Raw genomic sequence first — 24998 nt, forward strand, 5'->3', positions numbered from 1 at the left:
TTGCCTTTTCTTCAATTGTTTAATCACCAATTGAGGACGTGCAAATGTAGGCTAGTACGTTATAATGCAAGCCTTTTATATGGCGCATTTGCAACACTTATTTAGAACGATGACAATTTTCGAAACAGATATGTTGAAATATTTGTAATATGCTTTTTTTATTATTAAATTTTTAGGAAAATTTCAATATGAATACTTTTCCAGTTAACTTCTTCGTACTTTATTGTCATTTAAATATGGAAAAAACTGGTTATCACGGACCATAATTAAATTTTTGTGTTGATATTTTGAAGTGGCTTTAATTAAATGCAACCATGTGATATTTGAGCGGATTTTGAGCATGTACGACATTTTTCATAATTGATTGGTACTAGAAAAGTGTGTGCACACTCAGCAAAGGCTGCATTCATTTGAATGCTTATTCTGTGCTGAAAAATTTTTGTGTTTCATTAAATTACTGCATTCTCTCTTCCAATGAGTTAAGGAGTGCATTCTTTTTTTCCACTACTGAATGAAGAATGGATTGACTTTTAAGCCACATTCCTTAGCAAGGAATGAATGAATGAATAGAAAGCATTGTTAAATCAATGATTTAAAATTTCAATTGATTGCACAGTTTTACAGTTATGTAATACGCGTCCATAAATATCGAGAGAGGTGATAAAAGATGCGTATTAAACTCAACAACAATAATCCGAAAGCGGAAAAGAAAATTTGTATCTCTGTCTGGAGATATTTGCAGTTTATGTTGGCAATTTCCATGTGGTTGTTGTAATGTTGTTGTGCACTGAAAAAATTTCGTGTACAAAGGGATTTTGCACGCATTTGTATAAAATTAAGCCTAAGAAGTGCGTACCGCAACATCGCGAACCGAAGACATGAAATCCTGCAATTATGGGGAAACATATCCGTTTACACGGCAATAAAAGATATGTGCGTGCAAGTTCTAACATACATATGTCAAGCAATGCAACAGGCCATCACATATGTACACACATTTGATTAATATTTTTCATTTATTTTATCTAAAAAGATTTTTTAAATAACTAAAATAAAGATTTAAGAAGAAATTAAATAATTGTCATATCTCTATTGTCAGTTACAATTTTTGTTGTTATATCGGCCTACTGATTTTAAGATCGCGGGTTCGAATCGAGCTCAAGGCCTAACAATAATTTTTTATCATTATTATTGTTATGATAAATTTTTTCTTAATTGAACCGCTGTGGTGGCTGAATGGTTATAGCAGCGGCGCCTAAACGTTGCCGATGAAGGAATTTAGCAGTTCCCGAAATGGATCTATACAACGAGCTTTGGCAGTTGTCTAAAATTTTTTCTTTCTTCTATTCTAATTTAAAAATTTTTTCAATTAAGAAAAAATTTATCATAACAATAATAATGATAAAAAATTATTGTTAGGCCTTGAGCTCGATTCGAACCCGCGATATTGTCAGTTACTTTCAGAATGTCCAAATGGCGTTCTTACTTGTAAATTGTCCCAACAACTAATTGCTTGCTGTGAATTCGCCATGTTGAGATTTTTTTATACATCTGGCATCCATGAATTCTGTATCAAATTCACCACGCTTATCTAGCCAAAATAAATAAACTTGCAGCTGATTTCGTTGGCTCATTCTATAAATTATAAAAGACGCAAATTGTTCGACTTACTATTGAAATCTAACAGTGCACACTTGACTTATGTTGAAGAATCGTTGATTGGCTTCACAAAGATGCTTAAATTCACAAAAAATCTGTTGTTGAATCTTTACCTGCAATACGAATTGGTCACCTGCATCTATATGTTTGAGCCATGGGAAAAGAAACTAATAAGTAAGTTAAAGATGTTTTTTATCATGAGGTATAGTAGTAAAAATATAAATTTTTGTTTTCTGCCTTCGAATTATTAAGTTCCCTCCCGATAATTTTGGAGGCATATTAGCAGTCAACCCCTGTTCTAGACCTTTATCAAAAATAGTAACCATAAAAAAATTCTGGTAACAAATTACAACACTGGACTTCAAGTTTTGGCTTAAAGTCTGCACTTGTGATCGACTTTGTCTGATATTAACTAAAAGAAAAATCACCCCGAACAGCTCCATTTGGGATGTGACCTATACATATTTCTCGGGTGGGTGGGGGTTAAATGGGGTTACACTGAAATGACAGCCCTTGGTCGGGAAAAATCCCGAGTCGCTCCGGTACATAAAGCCGGCTGCCTTGGTAAGCGAATTATCCTTTAGTGACTACGCTTAGACAAAAAATATAAATTAGAGTTGGTAGAGGAATCCTCGTCTATGTCCAAACTAAACATTTCATCTCCTGGAGCTTCGACTTTTGGCACAAACAAAAGTATTTACCTTGCCTTGTGGGACTGCGATTCTAGAGAAAAATTAAAAGTGAAATGGCTTTTCTGTTCCATCCCAACAATTCACTCGAGTATAGTAAATGTCCGTACACGAAGTTCTCCAAATTTCATAAAATTATCCTTATATATACCCGGAATTGTTAATGGAACATGCAGTTGTTTTGCACAAAACACCTTTATGTACTGGATTAATCTAATATTTTGGGTCCCACCACCGGCTCCGGAGTGCTCTTTGTTGTTGTTGTAGGGATAAAGGCACTTCCCGAAGGTTGTGGGAAGTGTTATCAATGTTGATGATTTTTGCCGTATATAAATCCGAAACGACGCATAACAAGCATGTTTAAGGTACTAGCACGACATTGTCGGGAACGATTTAATATGACCAAATTGAACCTAGTTCCATGAGGAATTTGAGGTCGCCAAAGCCTCCCCTGTTGTTGTTGTAACAGTGCTTCGCCCCATCCAACAACAAAAGCAGAAAACTATTTTAAAAGTGTCGTAAGTCCATTGTTGCTGTTGATACTGTATTAACGATAAAAACACCCTTCGAAGGTTTTGGGGAGTGTTATCGATTTTGGCGGTCCTTTGCCGGATATAGATCCGGTACGTTCCGGTAACAAGCGCCATTAAGGTACTAACCCGACCATCTCGGGAACGATTAATATGACCAGTTCAGGTATGTCTGTCGTAAGAGGCGACTAAAATACCCAGCCCTTTCAAGGGACTGTCGGCGCAATTTGTAGCTTCTCCTACTCTATTGTCTACCGCACCTACCTGTGGCGAATCATGTTCCTCATGGACTAGGAGGTTGGGCGGGGTGTTCTAGAAGGTCCTATAAGGTCATATTAAATCGTTTCCTAGATGAACGGTCTAGTACGTTATTAGTGCCTATTACAAGAACTTATCGGATCTATATCCGGCAAAGAAACATCGATAACACTGACCAGAACCTTCGGGGAGTGTCTTTATACCTACAACAGCAGCAACTTCCTGCGAAGTCAGATTTTCACTTTTACTAGAATTGGATATTGAACTATAAGAACGGGGCTCACCGGGCGTTACCTTGCAACTTTCTGAGGATTGGGACTTTCTTGTGCTTCTCTTTCTTTTAAGACGCCAAATATCTTCTTAGTGCTGACAGACATGTCTCCTTATTTGCCTGGCAGGCAGGGATGCATCTCAATGATGTAGATAATTTATTGAGGATTACACTGCGACCATTGGTCTTTTGTGCCGTCATCTTCACAGCAACTCATCCAGGCCGACTTCCTGAATGAAGCCTAGTAGACATGGTGAGCCCAAACTCTCAGGCCTACGTCTTGAGATGGCGTTGCATTCTAACAGGATATGTTTTCCCGTCTCCGCTGATCGATCACAAAATCGTCATGTGTTATTCGATTGTATGCCTAATTTCTGCATATGGCTGTTGAGTTTACAATGTCCTGTGAGAAAAGCTGTTAGAATTCTTAGGTTATTTTTCGCTACTATAACCTTCTAACGATTACTTACTTAATTGGCGCTTAACCGCTTAAACGGTTAAGGCCGTCCAACAAGGCGCGCCCAGTCGCTTCTTCGATCTGCCAATTGGTCACACAAAGGGAGTTTAAATCGTTTTCCACCTGTCCTTCCAGCGGAGAGGGGGCCGCCCCCTTCCTCTGCTACCATGCTCCCAGAGGCACTGATATTTAAGATCTGAGTCCGAAGATTCCAGCTACAATCCCCTCTGGCGTTTTTGAGCCATCTGTGGACCATAAGATCCTATGTAGATGTTGGATGCTCTCTAGTTTCGTTTCATTCCATGTAAACTTGTCTCCCAATTGTTACTTTTTGGTCATACTACCTGCCTGAAGATATCATCTCCAGGAGTTGAGAGATTGGGATCCTCTCTCTCAGTTCCTTCTTGTTCTGGGATGATATAGCTTTTCCTTTGCCCGAGCCCTCCCTTGCATTATTCAGAAGAGTTCGCTCGGCTGACTGCTCTATCGCTATGTGTAGTGGGGTTAGATCGAGAACAGCCACAGGCGCTGTGGTGGGGTAAGTGTGCATAGCTCGCGTGATACATACACGCGCCAATCGTTGAAGTTTTGTCAGCGCTTGCCTCGTCGTCGCTCGAGTTGTTCTCGATGCCCGGGCCATCGAGACATAGGTTATCATGGATTTTACTATCATGGTATACATCCATCTAAGGACCTGTGGGCTGCAGCCCCATACTTTTCCTGCTAGACGTTTGCATACCATGATGGATTTCGTGGCCTAGTTGTCATGGAGTCGAAGTGTTGCTTCCAAAGGAGCTTGGTGTCAAGAGACCACAAGTATTTAACGACGGTTCCATAATGTAGTGCTACGCCATCAATTGTTATTGTTCTTAGGGCTGGCAGGGCCCTTCTTCTGGTGAAGGGGTTGATGGCCGTCTTTAATTGTTGTTTCATAAGTTTCGAACGCCCTTTAGATTTCGTTCGATAGTTGATAAAGAGGGATGCTTCTTGCAGTTGTCTGTTTGGACGTCCAGGTTTGTGACAATTTAAAAAAAGCCAGCCTGTTCAGCATTTTATGGAGCTGCTTATAAGAATGCTCAGCTTCCTATGACGGTTCTTTTTCTTCTTGTAGCGATATAGACATTTCTCAGCGTAGTGTTCTGACACATTGGTATGTATCAATGCGCTGACACTACACTTGAGTCTAAGCAAAGTATGATCACACTTTGTATCTGACCCGTTGAAATAGACAGCAAACTTTACAAGGCAATGCCAATTTCTTCGCGTTGGGTGGATTAGATATCTAGCAGCTAACCTCCTTCGTCCTATAGAAAAAAACACTTAATTTTTGGCCCTTGAACTTATTATCATAAAATGCAGACACGATCTAAATAATATTTACGAGTCGGGTCTGAGTATGATAATCGTGAAGATAAAAAAAGCAGCATTAGTTTGTCTTTTTAGCAGAGTGTCGCAAATAAATCTCGTTTTTCTTAGTCCAATTCCACCGGATGTACTTATGTGAGTTGCATTATACATATGTACATCCGTACCAACATAGTTTTTTAGAACCCAGTTGTAGTAATTTTTTATTTATTTATTTTCAGATAGTTTCGTACTGCTCACACTTAGCTTGATAATCTTCTCGAGTTGCGTCTACTTGCCGTCATATATTGAAACATTTCTAAAATTTCTGTCGCCGCTACCACGTGAAGAAGGATCTGCATCATATACGCCGATGTTGCACACAGAAAAAATAAGTATGAGTTAAGACACAAGTTTAAGGTAAAAAAATCTTTTTTGGGCACAAGTTGTAAGTTTTTTATATTAAGTATAATAATGTGTGTATGTTTATGAGGTATAAGGGCAGACACAAACAAATACTTACAAAATTATTACTCCATATTATTTTTTATAAGTCATACAAAATGTAAATCTGATAATTCCATATATATGCTATGAATTAGTTTTTAATGAATTTGGAAAAGTTAAACTTTTATGTAGTTAATTAAATATGTATAATATTTGGTGCTTAATAAATTTATGAAATCTTTGGATTTTATTATGCTATATTATTATTTTTTGCATAAACATCTATTTAATTATAAACTTATTTCAATTCATGCTTTATTTAGTTCAAAGAAAATTGCAAAGCAATTTAAATTCGCTCCCATACTTCACTCCATTTGAGTTCTCTGAGATAAAATAGTATTTCAATGATCCGTAAAATAGAGGCATTAAAAAAGAGACCGATAATGCCGCAAACGGAAACTGTGTATGCAATGATATGAAAAATGTAGAATAATTACAATTTTTTTATTGTTTTATATGTAGATATGTACAAAAATTCGTTACTTACTTAGTAAATCAACAGGTGTATTGATGGAGCGTCGAACATAGCGTAGAGTTGGTAGATCAATTAAGCTAATCTGCACCTGTGTAACTTCCTTATCACTTTCAAATTCGCTGAATATTCAGACATGGTTAAATGGAGAAAAATTATTTTATGTACATATTGATATAAATACTACTAGACACTTCTTACTCTTCTGTAGAACTGTAAACGATATTATATTCAGGCTCTTCACATGAGCTAATACAATCACACGATTTTCGTTCTGATTGCATTTCTTCATAGTGTCTAGTGAGACAGCTCAATCCGTAATAATCACATATAGACACCGTCACACCACCACTATCTATACAAAGAGAAATTTCAACAAGTAAACTTGCGCTTATATGTACACGCTAATATGTATGTATGTATATAACTCACATTTAACGGCTGGCGCTATGAAATGATTGCTACAATTGCAATATTTCATTTCCAATGCCAAACCACACTCCACAATACACGTAGGATAACTATAGAACTCGTATATTCCTAACTTACGACCCCATTCAGTGGTTTCATGACTGAAACGGCAACGACGTTGATCTAGTGGAAGCTGAGCCACGCTATCATCATTATAAACTTCCATAACATTGATTATAATTTCTTTAGTGCTACCAAGTAATATTGTTTCACGAATCATGCCAGCATAGCATGGTACAGGAACATCATTGGATGAATGTATGTGTAGTTGGATATCAACAGAGACATCGAATTTCAAGTGTCCTGGACCTGTAGCGCGATTATTTGCAAATCGTACTAAATCATTCTTACTGCAAAAATAAATCATAAAACATGTGTACGTATACGGTTCAGAATGCAATAAACCTGTGTGTTATCTGACTTTCCAATGTAAGCGAAAGCAACCCGTTTATTTGCTTGATGCGCCCGAAACGCCTTAATCTCATATACGACCTAAATTGTAACATCGTTATAACTACTAAACAGAGCTGTAGGAAGTAAGTACAAGCACAGCAAAAACAGTCTCTAACGCTAGATAAATTTTAGTTGGCAGGTTTTATAACTAGTTTAGTTGTTGTGTTAATAGTGCTTCACCCCATTCAATGAGTGCGACCACTCAAAAATCGTCATCAAAGTCCCCTAAAGGAAGTCCCGTTACGGAAGTACAAGTTGATGTTAGAGGAGTATGTACAAGTGTTATCACTTTATTAGTTTTACTTGAATGTTATAGTTTTTATCAAGTACTAGTGTTTTTTTCCTGTGTACGTTTTTCAAGAAATTCTGACATCTTTTGCCAAAAAAGTTCTTGGAAATACTGGTTAGTACTGTATATGTAAGTATATGTACTTATACGTTCAAAAAACCATTTAGTAAAAGTACAAATGTATATTTAGCCTTTGCAGGTCTGCTACTCAACCACGTTCACTTTGTAACAGCAACAAGGATAGTCGGGTCTAAGCCATGGAGTTTGCGGCTACGCAAAATGACTCAGAGTCACCAAGGTGACATTGTTGTTGTTGTTGTATCAGTGCTTCGCCCCACCTAATAGGTGCGACCGATCACAAATTGTCATCAATATCCTCTAACGAGAGTCCAAGGAAACTTGCTGGTTCAACAGGGGTGGACCATAATGAAAGAGGTGTTAGAGGCGTTGGTTCCACATTAAAATTAAATAGATGGTGTCATGTGGGGATAACCAAGGTGATGTTTTTAATTCTTTCTGGAGAAGGAAATCCAAGCGACGGATCTAATTCGCGACGGTACAATCTGGCCTTAACTAAGTCACTATAAGTTCCGCCTTCTCTGGCCTGGATAGATGGGCGAATGAGAACAAGGCGAAATTCTTGTTGTAATCAAAGCAAAAATCGGCTTATTAGGCATATTAACAGTTGGCAGATTAAATTAATCATTATCGGACTAAGACGTTCATCGCTGGCACAATCTTTACACCCCGTACAAGGAAATAAAATATTTAGTTTACTTACCGTGCCTGATTCGAATTGAATGCGAAACATATACCATATTCGGTATGAATGGGTAGAAATTCTTCACAACAGTCAAAATGAAAATTTGTGTATCTACAATTTTGTAATAATTGCGAACATTTTGTGCGGAACTATTATGTAATAGAATAAATATAAATATATTACAATACTTTAATAATCACGATTTTTTATGAATGTATGGATGTGTGTATGTGCATTGAAGTGGGTCTTATTTGTATAATTTAATTATATTCTGTGAATTGTGTACTAAATTGATTTGACGAAAGGAAATATATAGACCCCCAGCGGGTTAGAATATACCCGCGGTAGGTATGCCTGTCTTAAGAGGCGACTAAAATACCAAATTCAAGGGGTGGTGTAGCGCAATCCTTTCAGGTTGCCAGCGCAATATATAGCTTCTCCAAACCCAATTGTCAACCGCACCTATCCGTGGCGAATTCTGTTTCATCAACAGCCGGGGCTTTGGCTACCCCGAACTCCTCATGGACCTGTTTTAAGTTATTTTTTTATTTTTATACCTTTCATGAAAATGAAATGGTATATTAATTTCGTCACGAAACCGAAAATTGTAAGTCCTTAAAGGAAAATAGATAGACCCACCATTAAGTATACCGAAATAATCAGGTTGAAGAGCTGAGTTGATTTAGCCATGTCCGTCTGTCCGTCTGTCCGTCTGTCCGTCTGTCTGTTTGTATGCAAACTAGTCCCTCAATTTTTGAGATATCTTGATAAAATTTGGTGAGCAGGTGTATTTGGGCGTCCGATTAGACATTTGTCGGAACCGACCGGATCGGACCACTATAGCATATATCCTCCATACAACCGATTTTTCAGAAAAAGAGGATTTTTGTAATATCTTACCCAATTTAACAGATTGAAGCTTCAAACTTCACCATATACTTTCGTATATTGCACATATTGTTGCCTGAAAAAATTTATGAGATCGGTCGTATATATAGTATATATCCCCCACAACCGATTGTTCATATAAGGAACTTTTCGTAATTACTGCCCTATTTTAAGAGCTAGAGGCTTCAAATTTCAGCGAATGCTTACGTATATAGCATATATTGTTGTCTGAAAAAATCATAAAGATCGGTGGTATATATAGTATATATATGGTGGTATATATAGTATATATATATATAATTTCGCAAATTTTAGCCCCATTTTAACAGCTAGAAGCTTCAAATTTCACCGAATATTTACTTATATAGCATATATTGTTGTCTGAAAAAATTATAGAGATCGGTTGTATATATAGTATATATCTCATACAACCGATTGTTCAGATAAGAAACTTTTCGCAATTTCTACCCCATTTTAACAGCTATAAGCTTCAAATTTCACCGATTGGTTATGTATATAGCATATATTGTTGTCTGAAAAAATCATAGAGATCGGTTGTATATATAGTATATATCTCATACAACCGATTGTTCAGATAAGAAACTTTTCGCAATTTCTACCCCATTTTAACAGCTATAAGCTTCAAATTTCACTGATTGCTTACGTATATAACATATGTATATTGTCGTCTGAAAAAATCATAGAGATCGGTTGTATATATAGTATATATCTCATACAACCGATTGTTCAGATAAGAAACTTTTCGCAATTTCTACCCCATTTTAACAGCTAGAAGCTTCAAATTTCACCAACTGCTTACGTGTATAGCATATATTGATGTCTGAAAAAATCGTTGAGATCGGTGGTATACATAGTATATATCTCATACAACCGATTGTTCAGATAAGAAACTTTGCGCAATTTCTGCCCCGTTTTAACAGTTCGAAGCTTCAAATTTCACAAAATGCTTTCGTATATAGCATATATTGTTGTCTGAAAAAATCATAGAGATCGGTGGTATTGTTGAAATAATAACTTGGAGTTTTAAGTTCAATATTTCCTATTGAGAACATATTTCTAATAATTAGAATGAATAAGACATATTACATATATTGATGAGTTAACTATATGTACACATGAATTTTATCTTTTAGTCCTCATTAAATCGTTGAACTAAGAAGTGCTTTTCTTTTATTGTACCGGACATTCACGCAAGTATACAAATCCCCTTCCAAATTCCTACCAACAAAGGTTATGGTCCCAGATCGCGTGTGAAGTTATTTAAAATTTAATAATTAATCGGGTTTTACAAAATAAAATTTTAAAAATGAATTCGAGTTTGCAAATCGAAAAACTGAGCGATAATAACTATGATGTGTGGTGCATGCAAATGCGCAGCATATTGGTAAATATGGACCAATGGCGCATCGTTAATGAAGATTGTAAGCGCAGTGATGAAAATGCAGAAAAGTGGGATCAAGATGATCAAAAAGCGCTAGCTAATATTATTTTATGCGTAAAACCGACGCAACTCAGCAATATTAAGGCTTGTAAAACTTCAGTGGAAGCATGGAAGAGACTTCGTGATGTTCATGTGCCGAGGGGACCTTTACAAAAAGTTTCGCTTTATAAAAAGTTGCTTGGTTGCAGTATGTCTGCTGGTCAAAGCATGTCAACTTATCTAAATTCGTTTGTCGAAGTCGTAGATAAATTAGCCGAAGTGAACATCGAGTTAAACGAAGAGCTAAAAGTCATAATACTATTATCTAGTTTGCCGTCCGAGTACGAAAACTTCGTGGTAGCTATCGAGACTCGTGATGAATTGCCGAGTTTCAATACTTTAAAAGTAAAGCTGTTAGAAGAGGGTGCTAGAAGGGAACAACAAGCAGATCAAAAAGCTCCTGCGCAAGCTGTTTATACAAGTGTAAGAGAATCAGCGCATAATGGTAATAAAATAAATACAAAAGCAAAAAGTCATGTAAAGTCAAATGAGTTCAAGGGTAAATGCTTTAGTTGTGGCATGCGTGGCCATACGGCTTCACAATGCAAAAGAAAGGGCAAACAACAATATGATCGTGAAGATAAACAAAGTTCTAAAATTAACGAGCTTTCTTACGCTGTATATGCTGCTGCTGTGGGGGATGAACGAAGTAAACACAATGGGTGTGTCGACAGTGGTGCAACAACACATATGTGTTGCGACAAGAATATGTTCGTGTCATTCATCGAAAAACGAGAAAAAGTTATGTTAGCAGCAGATAATTTCACTTACTCACAAGGTATAGGTACGGTCAAAATAAAAACAAATGAATGTGAAATAGAGCTACGTGATGTATTGTTTGTGCCTTCACTGAAAATGAACTTTTATTCTGTTAACAAAGCTCTGCAGCATAAACATACAGTGGTATTCAAAAACTATGTTGTGGAAGTAAAAAATTCTATAGGGTTAACATTGCTTAGAGCTAGATTACAAAATGATTTGTTTATATTCAATGCACAAGTACAAGGTTCAAAAATTTATTTAAATAATTTAAAGTGGCATAATCGATATGGTCATATAAACTTCGAAAGTTTAAAGAAAATTGCCGACAAAGGTTTAGTGCGAGGTATGGACACAAAAGATGTGAAAACATAAACAAATTGTGACACATGCAACAAAGCAAAATTAAGTGCAATGCCTTTTCCAAAAAAATTTGAAATTGAGTCAAAAGAAATATTAGAGCTTGTGCATACAGATGTATGTGGACCCATAAACGTAAAATCAGTAGGTGGTGCACGATACTTTCTCACATTTATTGACGATTTCTCGAGAATGATTTTTGTTTATTGTATTAAAGAAAAGAGCGAAGTATTTGAAAAGTTTCAATTATTCAAAAATATGGTCGAATGTCAAACTCAGAAGAAAATTAAAAAGCTCCGAAGTGACAATGGTACGGAGTACATAAACAATAAATTTACCGATTTTTTAAATGAGTGCGGAATTAAAAGGCAGTTAACTGTGCCATATACTCCCCAGCAAAATGGAGTGGCAGAGAGAGTTAACCGCACAATTGTAGAAATGGCTAGAAGTTTGCTGGTGCATGCAAATATAGAACAAGAATTGTGGGGTGAAGCTATACACACAGCTGTATATTTACGTAATCGCGCACCTACAAAACTACTTAGAGATTGCACTCCTTATGAGATTTGGTACAACAAAAAGCCGTCGGTAAAACATTTCAGGGTTTTTGGTTCGCGCGCATTCGCGTTAAATAAAACGCAGCGTGGTAAATTCAGCGCAAAGGGCAAAGAGTATTTGTTCGTCGGATATTCTGAGGTTGCAAAAGCTTATCACTTGTATGATAAGGAAACCAGGCAAATTTGTGTAAGGCGTGACGTAAAATTTTTAGAAGATGAAGTCAACTTAGCTGTGCCCGAAGGTGACACCAAAAACAGAGATGAAAATGACATTGCTACAATTTTTGTAAAAATCGACGATCGTAAACATGTTGAAGAAGAGCGGAAAGAAGATGAAGAGTTTGAAAGTTGCACCGAAGACGAAACAGAGGTAGAAGAGGCAAATGTAGGCAATGTTGCAGAGAATGGAATCGTTTCGGATGAAATGCAAATAATTGGTGAGTCTCATAGAAATGGAAACGAATCACGTCGCGGTCGAGGTAGGCCAAAAATTATTCACACTGGTCAAGTAGGGCGTCCCAAAAAAGAGTATCAGATGCTAAATTATCTACAATATGGTGAAGATGTAGACACGCCTCGATCGGTCAAAGAAGCATTGTCAAGCGAATACTCCTTTGAGTGGAAGAAATCAATGGAAGAAGAATATTCGGCGCTTCTTGCTAACAACACTTGGTCAGCAGTAGATCTGCCTTATGGTCAAAAAGCGATTGGATCGAAGTGGGTTTTTCGAATAAAACGTGATTCAGATGGCAATATTCAAAAGTTCAAGTCGAGACTAGTAGCAAAAGGCTGCAGTCAGCAGCTGGGTTTAAATTACTGGGAAACTTTTTCGCCTGTAATACGATATGAAACAATTCGTATGCTACTTGCTATTGCCGTTGAGAAAGAGCTTCACTTACATCAGATCGATTTTTCCAATGCATATCTCAATAGTAAGCTTACGGAAGAAATTTACCTTAAACAACCAGAAGAATTTGTAGACAATAAAAATTCTAATAAAGTTTTAAAGCTAAATAAAGCCATTTACGGCTTAAAGCAGTCTGGGCGACACTGGAATAGTACTCTTGATATAGCTTGAAAGATATGGGTTTCAGCCCATGCAAAAGCGAACCGTGTTTGTATGTCAAACAATACAATGGCAGTTATAGTTACATTGCCGTTTATGTCGACGATCTTATCTTAGCATGTCCAAGCGAGAAAGAGATTGCGAGCATTAAAAAATCATTATCGTCTAAATTTCAACTACACGATAGCGGGGCAATGACATTTTTTCTTGGCTTCGAAATAGAACGTCAGGGTAAGACAGGTGCGATTTCTGTGTGTCAGAAGAACTATATAAACGAGTTATTGAGTATGTATGGTGTGACATCATGTCGTCCGGTAAGCACACCTCTAGATCCTGGTTTTCAAGTAAGCTGCAGAAATGACAAGTGCACTAAAATAGACGCAACAAGCTATCAATCGTTAATTGGATCTTTAATGTACTTGGCCATTTCAACGCGGCCAGACATTATGCACGCAGTAAGTTTATTAGCACAAAGAAACCAAGAACCCCACACCGAACATGAGGCTGGTGCAAAACATGTCCTACGATACTTATCAAAAACCATCAATTTAAAGTTACACTACTGCAAAAATGGTAAACCGGTAGAAGGCTATGCGGATGCGGATTGGGCGAGTAACGATTTAGATAGGAAGTCATACACCGGTTATTCGTTCTTTTTGGCGGGTAGCGCCTTTTCCTGGCAAGCAAAGAAGCAAGATGTAGTCGCATTGAGCAGCACAGAGGCTGAGTACATCGCTTTAAGTACGGCAGCAAAAGAGGCTGTATATCTGCGGCGCTTACTTAAAGAAGTTGGTTTTATTCACGACATCGGTCCTGTTAAGTTAAAAGGCGACAACATGAGCGCAATACAAATTTCAAAGAACCCTGTGTTCCACAAGCGAACCAAGCACATAGATTTGAAATATCATTATATCCGAGAAGTTGTCGAACAAAAAGTAATAGAATTAGAGTACGTCTCCACAAATGAAAATGTTTCTGATATGTTTACAAAAAATCTGCAAAAACAGAAACATGTAAAATTTGTTCAAATGCTTGGTCTTAAAAATTAACTGAAGAAATATTTAACTTAAGAAAGAGTGTTGAAATAATAACTTGGAGTTTTAAGTTCAATATTTCCTATTGAGAACATATTTCTAATAATTAGAATGAATAAGACATATTACATATATTGATGAGTTAACTATATGTACACATGAATTTTATCTTTTAGTCCTCATTAAATCGTTGAACTAAGAAGTGCTTTTCTTTTATTGTACCGGACATTCACGCAAGTATACAAATCCCCTTCCAAATTTCTGCCAACAGGTATATATATTATATACTTCATATAAACTGTCATATTGGACCCTTTTTTACGGCTAGAAGCTTCAAGATTCATCAAATTTCATCAAATAGTTACGTTTACGTCATATATTTTTGGAATACGTGATTCGTAGCCATAGTTTTTACATGCAGACCACAAAAAACGTGAAGCTTTGCATCCTCACACAGATTACCTACCTATTTTTATACCTTTCATGAAAATGAAATGGTATATTAATTTCGTCACGAAACCGAAAATTGTAAGTCCTTAAAGGAAAATAGATAGACCCACCATTAAGTATACCGAAATAATCAGGTTGAAGAGCTGAGTTGATTTAGCCATGTCCGTCTGTCCGTCTGTCCGTCTGTTTGTATGCAAACTAGTCCCTCAATTTTTGGGATATCTTGATAAAATTTGGTGAGCAGGTGTATTTGGGTGTCCGATTAGACATTTGTCGGAACCGACCGGATCGGACCACTATAGCATATATCCTCCATACAACCGATTTTTCAGAAAAAGAGGATTTTTGTAATATCTTACCCAATTTAACAGATTGAAGCTTCAAACTTCACCATATACTTTCGTATATTGCACATATTGTTGCCTGAAAAAATTTATGAGATCGGGGTTATATATGTAGTATATATCCCCCACAACCGATTGTTTAGATAAGGAACTTTTCGTAATTACTGCCCTATTTTAAGAGCTAGAGGCTTCAAATTTCAGCGAATGCTTACGTATATAGCATATATTGTTGTCTGAAAAAATCATAAAGATCGGTGGTATATATAGTATATATATGGTGGTATATATAGTATATATATATAGTATATATATATATAATTTCGCAAATTTTAGCCCCATTTTAACAGCTAGAAGCTTCAAATTTCACCGAATATTTACATATATAGCATATATTGTTGTCTGAAAAAATTATAGAGATCGGTTGTATATATAGTATATATCTCATACAACCGATTGTTCAGATAAGAAACTTTTCGCAATTTCTACCCCATTTTAACAGCTATAAGCTTCAAATTTCACCAATTGGTTATGTATATAGCATATATTGTTGTCTGAAAAAATCATAGAGATCGGTTGTATATATAGTATATATCTCATACAACCGATTGTTCAGATAAGAAACTTTTCGCAATTTCTACCCCATTTTAACAGCTATAAGCTTCAAATTTCACCGATTGGTTATGTATATAGCATATATTGTCGTCTGAAAAAATCATAGAGATCGGTTGTATATATAGTATATATCTCATACAACCGATTGTTCAGATAAGAAACTTTTCGCAATTTCTACCCCATTTTAACAGCTAGAAGCTTCAAATTTCACCAACTGCTTACGTGTATAGCATATATTGATGTCTGAAAAAATCGTTGAGATCGGTGGTATACATAGTATATATCTCATACAACCGATTGTTCAGATAAGAAACTTTGCGCAATTTCTGCCCCGTTTTAATAGTTAGAAGCTTCAAATTTCACAAAATGCTTTCGTATATAGCATATATTGTTGTCTAAAAAAATCATAGAGATCGGTGGTATATATATTATATACTTCATATAAACTGTCATATTGGACCCTTTTTTACGGCTAGAAGCTTCAAGATTCATCAAATTTCATCAAATAGTTACGTTTACGTCATATATTTTTGGAATACGTGATTCGTAGCCATAGTTTTTACATGCAGACCACAAAAAACGTGAAGCTTTGCATCCTCACACAGATTACCTACCTATTTTTATACCTTTCATGAAAATGAAATGGTATATTAATTTCGTCACGAAACCGAAAATTGTAAGTCCTTAAAGGAAAATAGATAGAGCCACCATTAAGTATACCGAAATAATCAGGTTGAAGAGCTGAGTTGATTTAGCCATGTCCGTCTGTCCGTCTGTCCGTCTGTCTGTTTGTATGCAAACTAGTCCCTCAATTTTTGAGATATCTTGATAAAATTTGGTGAGCAGGTGTATTTGGGTGTCCGATTAGACATTTGTCGGAACCGACCGGATCGGACCACTATAGCATATATCCTCCATGCAACCGATTTTTCAGAAAAAGAGGATTTTTGTAATATCTTACCCAATTTAACAGATTGAAGCTTCAAACTTCACCATATACTTTCGTATATTGCACATATTGTTGCCTGAAAAAATTTATTAGATCGGTCGTATATATAGTATATATCCCCCACAACCGATTGTTCAGATAAGGAACTTTTCGTAATTACTGCCCTATTTTAAGAGCTAGAGGCTTCAAATTTCAGCGAATGCTTACGTATATAGCATATATTGTTGTCTGAAAAAATCATAAAGATCGGTGGTATATATAGTATATATATGGTGGTATATATAGTATATATATATATAATTTCGCAAATTTTAGCCCCATTTTAACAGCTAGAAGCTTCAAATTTCACCGAATATTTACTTATATAGCATATATTGTTGTCTGAAAAAATTATAGAGATCGGTTGTATATATAGTATATATCTCATACAACCGATTGTTCAGATAAGAAACTTTTCGCAATTTCTACCCCATTTTAACAGCTATAAGCTTCAAATTTCACCAATTGGTTATGTATATAGCATATATTGTTGTCTGAAAAAATCATAGAGATCGGTTGTATATATAGTATATATCTCATACAACCGATTGTTCAGATAAGAAACTTTTCGCAATTTCTACCCCATTTTAACAGCTATAAGCTTCAAATTTCACTGATTGCTTACGTATATAACATATATTGTCGTCTGAAAAAATCATAGAGATCGGTTGTATATATAGTATATATCTCATACAACCGATTGTTCAGATAAGAAACTTTTCGCAATTTCTACCCCATTTTAACAGCTAGAAGCTTCAAATTTCACCAACTGCTTACGTGTATAGCATATATTGATGTCTGAAAAAATCGTTGAGATCGGTGGTATACATAGTATATATCTCATACAACCGATTGTTCAGATAAGAAACTTTGCGCAATTTCTGCCCCGTTTTAACAGTTAGAAGCTTCAAATTTCACAAAATGCTTTCGTATATAGCATATATTGTTGTCTGAAAAAATCATAGAGATCGGTGGTATATATATTATATACTTCATATAAACTGTCATATTGGACCCTTTTTTACGGCTAGAAGCTTCAAGATTCATCAAATTTCATCAAATAGTTACGTTTACGTCATATATTTTTGGAATACGTTATTCGTAGCCATAGTTTTTACATGCAGACCACAAAAACGTGAAGCTTTGCATCCTCACACAGATTACCTACCTATTTTTTATTTTATATTTATCTTAAAAATCGTTTAGATATGTTCAAATTTGACCAAATGCTTACGTGTATAGTATATATTGTTGTCTGAGAAAATCATAGATACCGGTGGTATATATAGTATATATCCCATACAACCGATTGTTCAGATAAGAAACTTTGCGCAATTTCTTCCCCATTTTAACAGTTATAAGCTTCAAATTTCACCGATTGCTTACGTATATAGTATGTATTGTTGTGTCAAAAAATCATGGAGATCGGTGATATATATAATATATATATGATGGTATATATAGTATATATATATAGTATATATATATTTTTTTACGATTTCGGCCCCATTTTAACAGCTAGAAGCTTCAAATTTCACCAACTGCTTACGTGTATAGCATATATTGATGTCTGAAAAAATCATTGAGATCGGTGGTACACATAGTATATATCTCATACAACCGATTGTTCAGATAAGAAACTTTACGCAATTTCTGCCCCGTTTTAACAGTTAGAAGCTTCAAATTTCACAAAATGCTTACGTATATAGCATATATTGTTGTCTGAAAAAATCATAGAGATCGGTCGTATATATATTATATACTTCATATAAACTGTCATTTTGACCCCTTTTTTACGGCTAGAATCTTCAAAATTCATCAAATTTCATCAAATAGTTACGTTTTCGTCATATATTTTTGAAATACGTGTTTCGTAGTCATAGTTTTTACACGCAGACCACAAAAAACCTGAAACTTTGCATCCTCACACGAATTACCTACCTGTTTTTTATTTTATATTTATCTTAAAAATCGTTAAGGTATGTAGATCTGTTCACTATATATTTCTTATCTTATACATCCGATTATTCGGAGATTACGAACGGGATAAGATTATTGTTCAGCCCCATTCATGAAAGGTATGAAGTCTTCGGCACAGCCGAAGACAGTCCCGTTCTTACTTGTTTTTTTTGTATTCTGGACAATAAACACGCACTTTTATTTTACCACTATGAGCTGAAATCGTTCACTTTTCCATCAGCATGAAAAAGTAGTTTTGAGAAAAAAGTGGAGTTGTTGTCCCTGTCGGATATGAATCTTTTATGCTCTCGTACTAGCACCTTCTAGTACGAACACGACTGCCTCGGGAACGATTTTTTGTCCCCTCGAACCTTCGTGTCTGTGGATTTTAGTCGCCTCTTACGACAGGCATCCTCTGGAGTTAGCAGCTATCATGGCGATATCGATGTTAAATCAAAATACTCGGGATGAAAAAATTAATAGACTGTCAAATTTTCCGTAGTTACGTCGGTGAACGAGGTTAATTGAGAAAATAATCTTCCATCGTTGATTTAAATAGGTGATAACCATGCTCACTTTTTATTTTATATATCGACTGTTGAGTGGAATGTTACATTATCTCGGCAGCCAGTTCGAAAACACCCCATTTCAAAATATATTCCCAAAACGCCCTATCTAAAGACTTATTTTAATCTATATTTCGTTAAAATGTTATGAATTTATGCTTCAAAAAGCAAATTCCTAGAGAGACCGTTCTTCAAAGAACTTCTGAAGTAGAGCGTTTTCAAAAGTTTTCTGAGATAGGGCATTTTTGGAACACACCCTAGAAAGAATGATATTCCACTTAGCAGTCGATAAATGTTTGGATTAATCGAGCATAACCAAACATAAAACACCCACTGTTAACCTTCCCATATCGATATATATGCAAGGGGCGTGGAATAGCCCATGCTAAATAAATATTTTCTTTGAAACTTTGTGCAGGTATTACTGTTACAGTACTGGAAGTCAGAAAAGCTTTATTTGAGGCTAATATCTAATATCTTCAGACAGACGTAGGACCAGAGTAAAAGGGACGTGGTACTCCATACTGCATAGTTCTTTCAGTAGTCATGTTAGAATTAAGTGTAGGTGTGAAAAGCGGGGCGTACCAGCTCACATTAAGATTTTTCATTGTACACATCTCTAAAAGTGATCACGGTGCATTACCGAAAATTGGGACAGAATCATATAAGGTTAATTTATGAAACGCCAAATAGAGTCCATGGGTAAAAGTCAGAAGTATTAGTAGGTGTAGTGGTACTGAAAGTTTGAGTAGGAATGAGAATAAGAGTGGTAGTGATAGTGAGAGTTAGGATGGAAGTGCGTGTGGGAGCGAAAGTACAATCCCAATGGGCATACTTAATAATAATATTAAGACTGCTCATACGCACCAATGTCAAAAGTTCGGTAAAATTGGATGGACACTCCATACGCTCGCATTTTGCGCATGAGACGCATGCGCCGCTGAAGAACACCACCTCACTGACAAAGTCATCAATTTTTAAGTCATGATTTAGTCCAAAATATTGTTCACTCAAATCCCAAATTTTCTCACTATTATACATCTCACAAACGGTTAAAGCCGGAAAAGATGTGTTCCAGTTGATACTTTAAATGAAGACATCTGAAAGAAATATATGTATTTAAAATAAAACGAATACTTACTAAAGGGTATCCATATTGAAGGAGACAGGGGCAGCAATAAAATTCTCGACGAGACGCAGTGTGGACTTCGCGAGGAATTTCCAAGCAAGATACGAGTAAACGGAGAGGAATGAACTGCAAACAAAATTTATGAAAAAAAGTTTGTTGCACTTTTTGTGTCGAATATTTATAAATAATAATATAGATTAATATTATTAAGCACATACAGTTTAAGAAATAGTCGTAACCGATTTTTCATTGCTAGTTTATTTATGAAGCAGATTCAGTTACAAAATGAAGCTTTTAAATGTTGTAACATGGCTCTTATTACTGCTTTTATTTGCTATTTATACGAGGAGAGGTCAATAAATCCTTAGAAAAATACAAAACCAATTGTTTTTACGAAAATCGACATTGATGATGGCACAACGCCGAAACCGGTTTGTCTCGAAATCAAATTTGACAAGGGATGACGGAAAATGGTTCCAATATACATCGTTTTTTTTACTACATCATCCAGTTTTGGTAATTTTTTTTTAATTTGAACCGAACTTTAATTTCTGTTTCAATTCGCTGTTTGATTTCGGTTGAGGCGGCTATGCAGGTTTTGATCAATATTTTAGTATTTTGTCCGACTGAGAAATCGATTCTCATTTGGACTTTGACCTGGCCTTCCCGAGGGTCACGTATCATACATATGTTTATTCTGCAGGCAAGGCTCTGGCAAACTCAAGCTGCTCATAGAACTAAGGGATCTATGGGGGTGGGGGTCAGATAAAATCGTTCCCGAGATGGTCGGGCTTGCTATCGAAGCGTACCGGATCTGTATGTGGCAAATGACCATCAATATCGATTGCACTCCGCAAAATTTCGGAGTGTGTCTTTGTCGCTACAACAAAAAAAAAACCGTTTTGATTTAAAGCGGAGTCATTAGTGCCGTTTGTCGTATCGCTGTAGTCGTATCCCTACCGTAATCAGCTGTTTATCGTTACGGCGGAAAACCAAAAACCAATTGGTTGGCTACGATACGGTTACGACCTTAGCGGCACCAATAATCGATTGCATTGATTCCCATAAGGTTGGTCGAATCAGCTGTTATAAGGTTACCGATAACGCACCAATGTCTGCAGCTTTAAGTACAATTCATAGTGTCAGTTTCGGTTTGAGCCTATTTTCTATGGTCTATTTCCTATTTGCCATTCTGGTTTCGGTTCTTATTTAGGTCAGATTTCGGCCTCAGCTTTGATCCGGGTTCTACTGCGGTTTCGGTCCCACTGTCGTTTTCAGCTTCATTCTCGATATGTTCCCGGCTTCGGTCGGGTTTTGCTGCCAATTCTGGCTACGGTTACGGTTTCGGCTTCAGTTTAAGTTAAGCTTTGTCCTTCGAATTTACTTCCGGTTCCAGTACGAGTTGAGTACCCTTTCGGGCCCAACTTCAGTCGCGATTTCGGTTTCGTTCTGTAAGGAAAATGTCTTTTCGCTGAGAAGCTTTTCATGGCAGAAACACACTCGGAGGGTTTGCTTAACCACTGCCGAGTAGTGACACTGTTTTCGAAAAATTGTCCTTAGTATTGCAATGTTAGTTGTACCCATACTTGAGTTTGGGACATTCTGAAAGTTGTGCCAGCATATTGCCACTATATCACGGCGGCGGCTTATATAGATATTGTGTTCACAGCATTCCCGTATGCCCGTATTTGTACCTATTAGAGTAAGAGCCCGTGAGTGCCACACCTTTGTTAAAATTTCGTCAGTGCATACTTCCAACTGAAGCAGGATCGTTGGTCTATTACAAAACTTGAGTCATGGTGGCTTTAACAGATATCGTGCAAAAATTTTGCAAAAAAATATACCTTTTTTCGCCATTTTATAAAGATTGATTTTCATATATGGTCTTCGTCACGATATAAGAAGCCACTAGCCTCATTGCCAGACACTTTCCATAGTGGCTTTGTCCAGCCAGACACTTTTTGTAATGCAAAACTGTACTTTATCATAAAATGAAAGCTGAAAGTTTTTTACGGCAAACAAAATTTCAAAAGTTTTTTTTGTAAGATTTTGTATTCGAATTTCAGTATAAAATTGTTTCGACGTTCTTTGAATTTTAGAAGGATTAAAAGTGTCTGGCAATGAAGCTAGTGGCTTCTTATATCGTGACGAAGACCATATATGAAAATCAATCTTTATAAAATGACGAAAAAAGGTATATTTTCTGCAAAATTTTTGCACGATATCTGTTAAAGCCACCATGACTCAAGTTTTGTAATAGACCAACGATACTGCTTCAGTTGGAAGTATGCACTGACGAAATTTTAACTTTTATAAAATGACAAAGGTGTGGCACTCACGGGCTCTTAGACTATATGTGGATAGGGATTTTCCAAATTTATGAAAATTGTAGGGATGAATATGTATAAGACAAATTCACTAAAAAAAAAGATAATAAGGTAAACGTGTTTTCAGAGTCAAGACCTTGGCTACCAAATTTTTATTTCCAAAGTTTGCTGCTCTGCAGACTAAGAGAAGAGTACTGTAAATTATTGAAGTTATAGTAGGCAACTTTAATAATCCTAAATAATCTCTCCTTAGTATGAACGGAGCCGAAATATTGAGCGAGGCAAGACCACCTTCAACGAATTGATTTGGCATTGTCATTGTGTTTTCGAATGTGAAAAGTCTACTTTCGACCTGATCTTTACGATGCAGCACATGTATCTTTGATTTCGAAACCATAGCGATTTTTCAGACAATATAATGGCAATACATCGAACATATATGGAAATGTTTTAATATAGGTATCTTTCACAAAACTTACTCACCTTCCCCTGTACTAACATATACGTTACAGAATTTCAAATTGCCCTTTGTTCTCATTCATTCATGTTGGGCTTTGTTTCTTTACGCCTTTTGTTAGTCTACACCCACTGTAGATATTGCTTTAATGGATTTGAGAGATAATGATCCAAATTTGTTGAATTTTCGTTTATATAAGTAAAAACGAAGATAAAAAAGTTAACGAGCTAAAAGACTAATTGGATGCGTCGAAATGTCAGTTTTGCAGTGTGAAACTTTAACAGACTAAATCTATACCCCAAACCTACATTAATATCGTTAAGTTTTCCTAGAGAGCGTTTGTTGCAATCTCTTCAAGGCCGAGTTTCGATTAGATAAAAATCTTCGTGTGTTTCTTCTTCGCATCACTCAGCATGCTTCAGGAGCTTAGGGGAGGCATAACCAGTCAACATCTGACGGATCTTTAAAACCTCAACATCCACTAGCATTAGGCAAAGTACTTGTTATAATGCAACAATGAGATAGTGAAGACGCTTCTTGGCAGCTACTTACCGGGTACTAACAATTTTGAATCCTTGAAAAGGTTCACATTGAGGCAATTCTCCAATTCTTATTCAAGTATACATACTTATGTGCACAACTTAAAATTTTATTAAAATTGAGTTAATAAATGATAAAAGTAATTTTTATACTCAGCGTGCTTTGCACACAGAGTATATTAACTTTGATTGGATATCGGTTGGTTTACAGGTATAAAGGAATCGAAATAGATATAGACTTCCATATATTAAAATCATCAATATCGAAAAAAAATTTGATTGAGCCATGCCCGTCCGTCCGTCCGTTAGCACGATAACTTGAGTAAATATTGAGATATCTTCACCAAAGTTGGCACACGAGCTTATCTGGGCCCAGGATAGATTGGTGTTGAAAATGAGCGAAATCGGATGACAACCACGCCCACTTTTTATATATATAACATTTTGGAAAACACAAAAAACTTGATTATTTAGTAAATAATACACCTCGAATGTTGAAAATTGACGTGTGGACTGACATTTAGACTCTAGATAAAAATTTTAGAAATGTGTTTAAAATGTGCGTGGCGCCGCGCACTTGTAATAAAATCAATTTTACAAATATTATTAATATGAATCAAAAATCGTTAAACCTATCACAACAAAATTCGGCAGAGAGGTTGCCTTTACTATAAGGAATGCTTTGAAGAAAAATTAACGAATTCGGTTAAGGACCACGCCCACTTTTATATAAAAGATTTTTAAAAGGGCCGTAGACGAAAATAATAAGCTATAACTTAGCAAAAAATAGTTTTGAATCAATGACATTTCACTTATCAAGTTTTATTGTGAAAGGAAATGCGGAGACAGTTTTTTAAACGGGCGGTGCCACGTGTTATGTAGAAAAGTTATTTATCTGAAATGAAATGTGCAATATAAGCTCACGCTGACTATATAATGTTCGGTTCCACCCGAACATATACACCTTTACTTGTTTTAGTTGTTTTTTTTATTTTGAGTCGAAAAAATACGGGTCAAGAACTTGTCCTAGCTAAAAGTTTAAGGGATCCTAGGGATACCCGTAGCATTTTCATTACGAATCATGCATCCTTTTTATACTCAGTTGAGCAGAGCTCACAGAGTATATTAAGTTTGATTGGATAACGGTTGGTTGTATATATATAAAGGAATCGAGATAGATATAGACTTCCATATATCAAAATAATCAGGATCGAAAAAAAATTTGATTGAGCCATGTCCGTCCGTCCGTCCGTCTGTTAACACGATAACTTGAGTAAATTTTGAGGTATATTGATGAAA

General features: G+C 36.0%; 2 protein-coding genes across 4 annotated transcripts; one reads left to right on the forward strand and one right to left on the reverse strand.

Moving 5' to 3' along the window:
- Positions 1-1588: 1588 nt before the first annotated feature.
- On the forward strand, positions 1589-5913 carry LOC137237904 (serine palmitoyltransferase small subunit B-like). The gene is made up of 2 exons (XM_067762260.1): positions 1589-1833; positions 5451-5913. The coding sequence occupies exons 1-2, from the start codon at positions 1734-1736 to the stop codon at positions 5612-5614; spliced, it is 264 nt and encodes an 87-aa protein (XP_067618361.1). The 5' UTR covers positions 1589-1733; the 3' UTR covers positions 5615-5913.
- Positions 5493-23210, reverse strand: ppk31 (pickpocket 31). 3 transcript variants are annotated; one of them, XM_067762252.1, is made up of 9 exons: positions 23187-23210; positions 20389-20502; positions 20115-20331; positions 8182-8312; positions 7064-7150; positions 6620-7008; positions 6389-6542; positions 6203-6309; positions 5493-6114 (listed from the first exon to the last, which is right to left on the reverse strand). In XM_067762252.1, exons 2-9 carry the CDS (start codon positions 20400-20402, stop codon positions 6002-6004), a joined length of 1212 nt encoding a protein of 403 aa, XP_067618353.1. In that variant the 5' UTR covers positions 20403-20502; positions 23187-23210; the 3' UTR covers positions 5493-6001. The 3 variants fall into 3 exon arrangements, with proteins under 3 accessions (XP_067618353.1, XP_067618351.1, XP_067618352.1); XM_067762250.1 differs by lacking the exon at positions 23187-23210 and adding an exon at positions 20595-20633; XM_067762251.1 differs by lacking the exons at positions 7064-7150; positions 23187-23210 and adding an exon at positions 20595-20633.
- Positions 23211-24998: the final 1788 nt, after the last annotated feature.

The sequence above is a fragment of the Eurosta solidaginis genome, chromosome 1, assembly GCF_040869045.1.
Source record: "Eurosta solidaginis isolate ZX-2024a chromosome 1, ASM4086904v1, whole genome shotgun sequence".
In the NCBI taxonomy this organism is placed as follows: domain Eukaryota; kingdom Metazoa; phylum Arthropoda; class Insecta; order Diptera; family Tephritidae; genus Eurosta; species Eurosta solidaginis.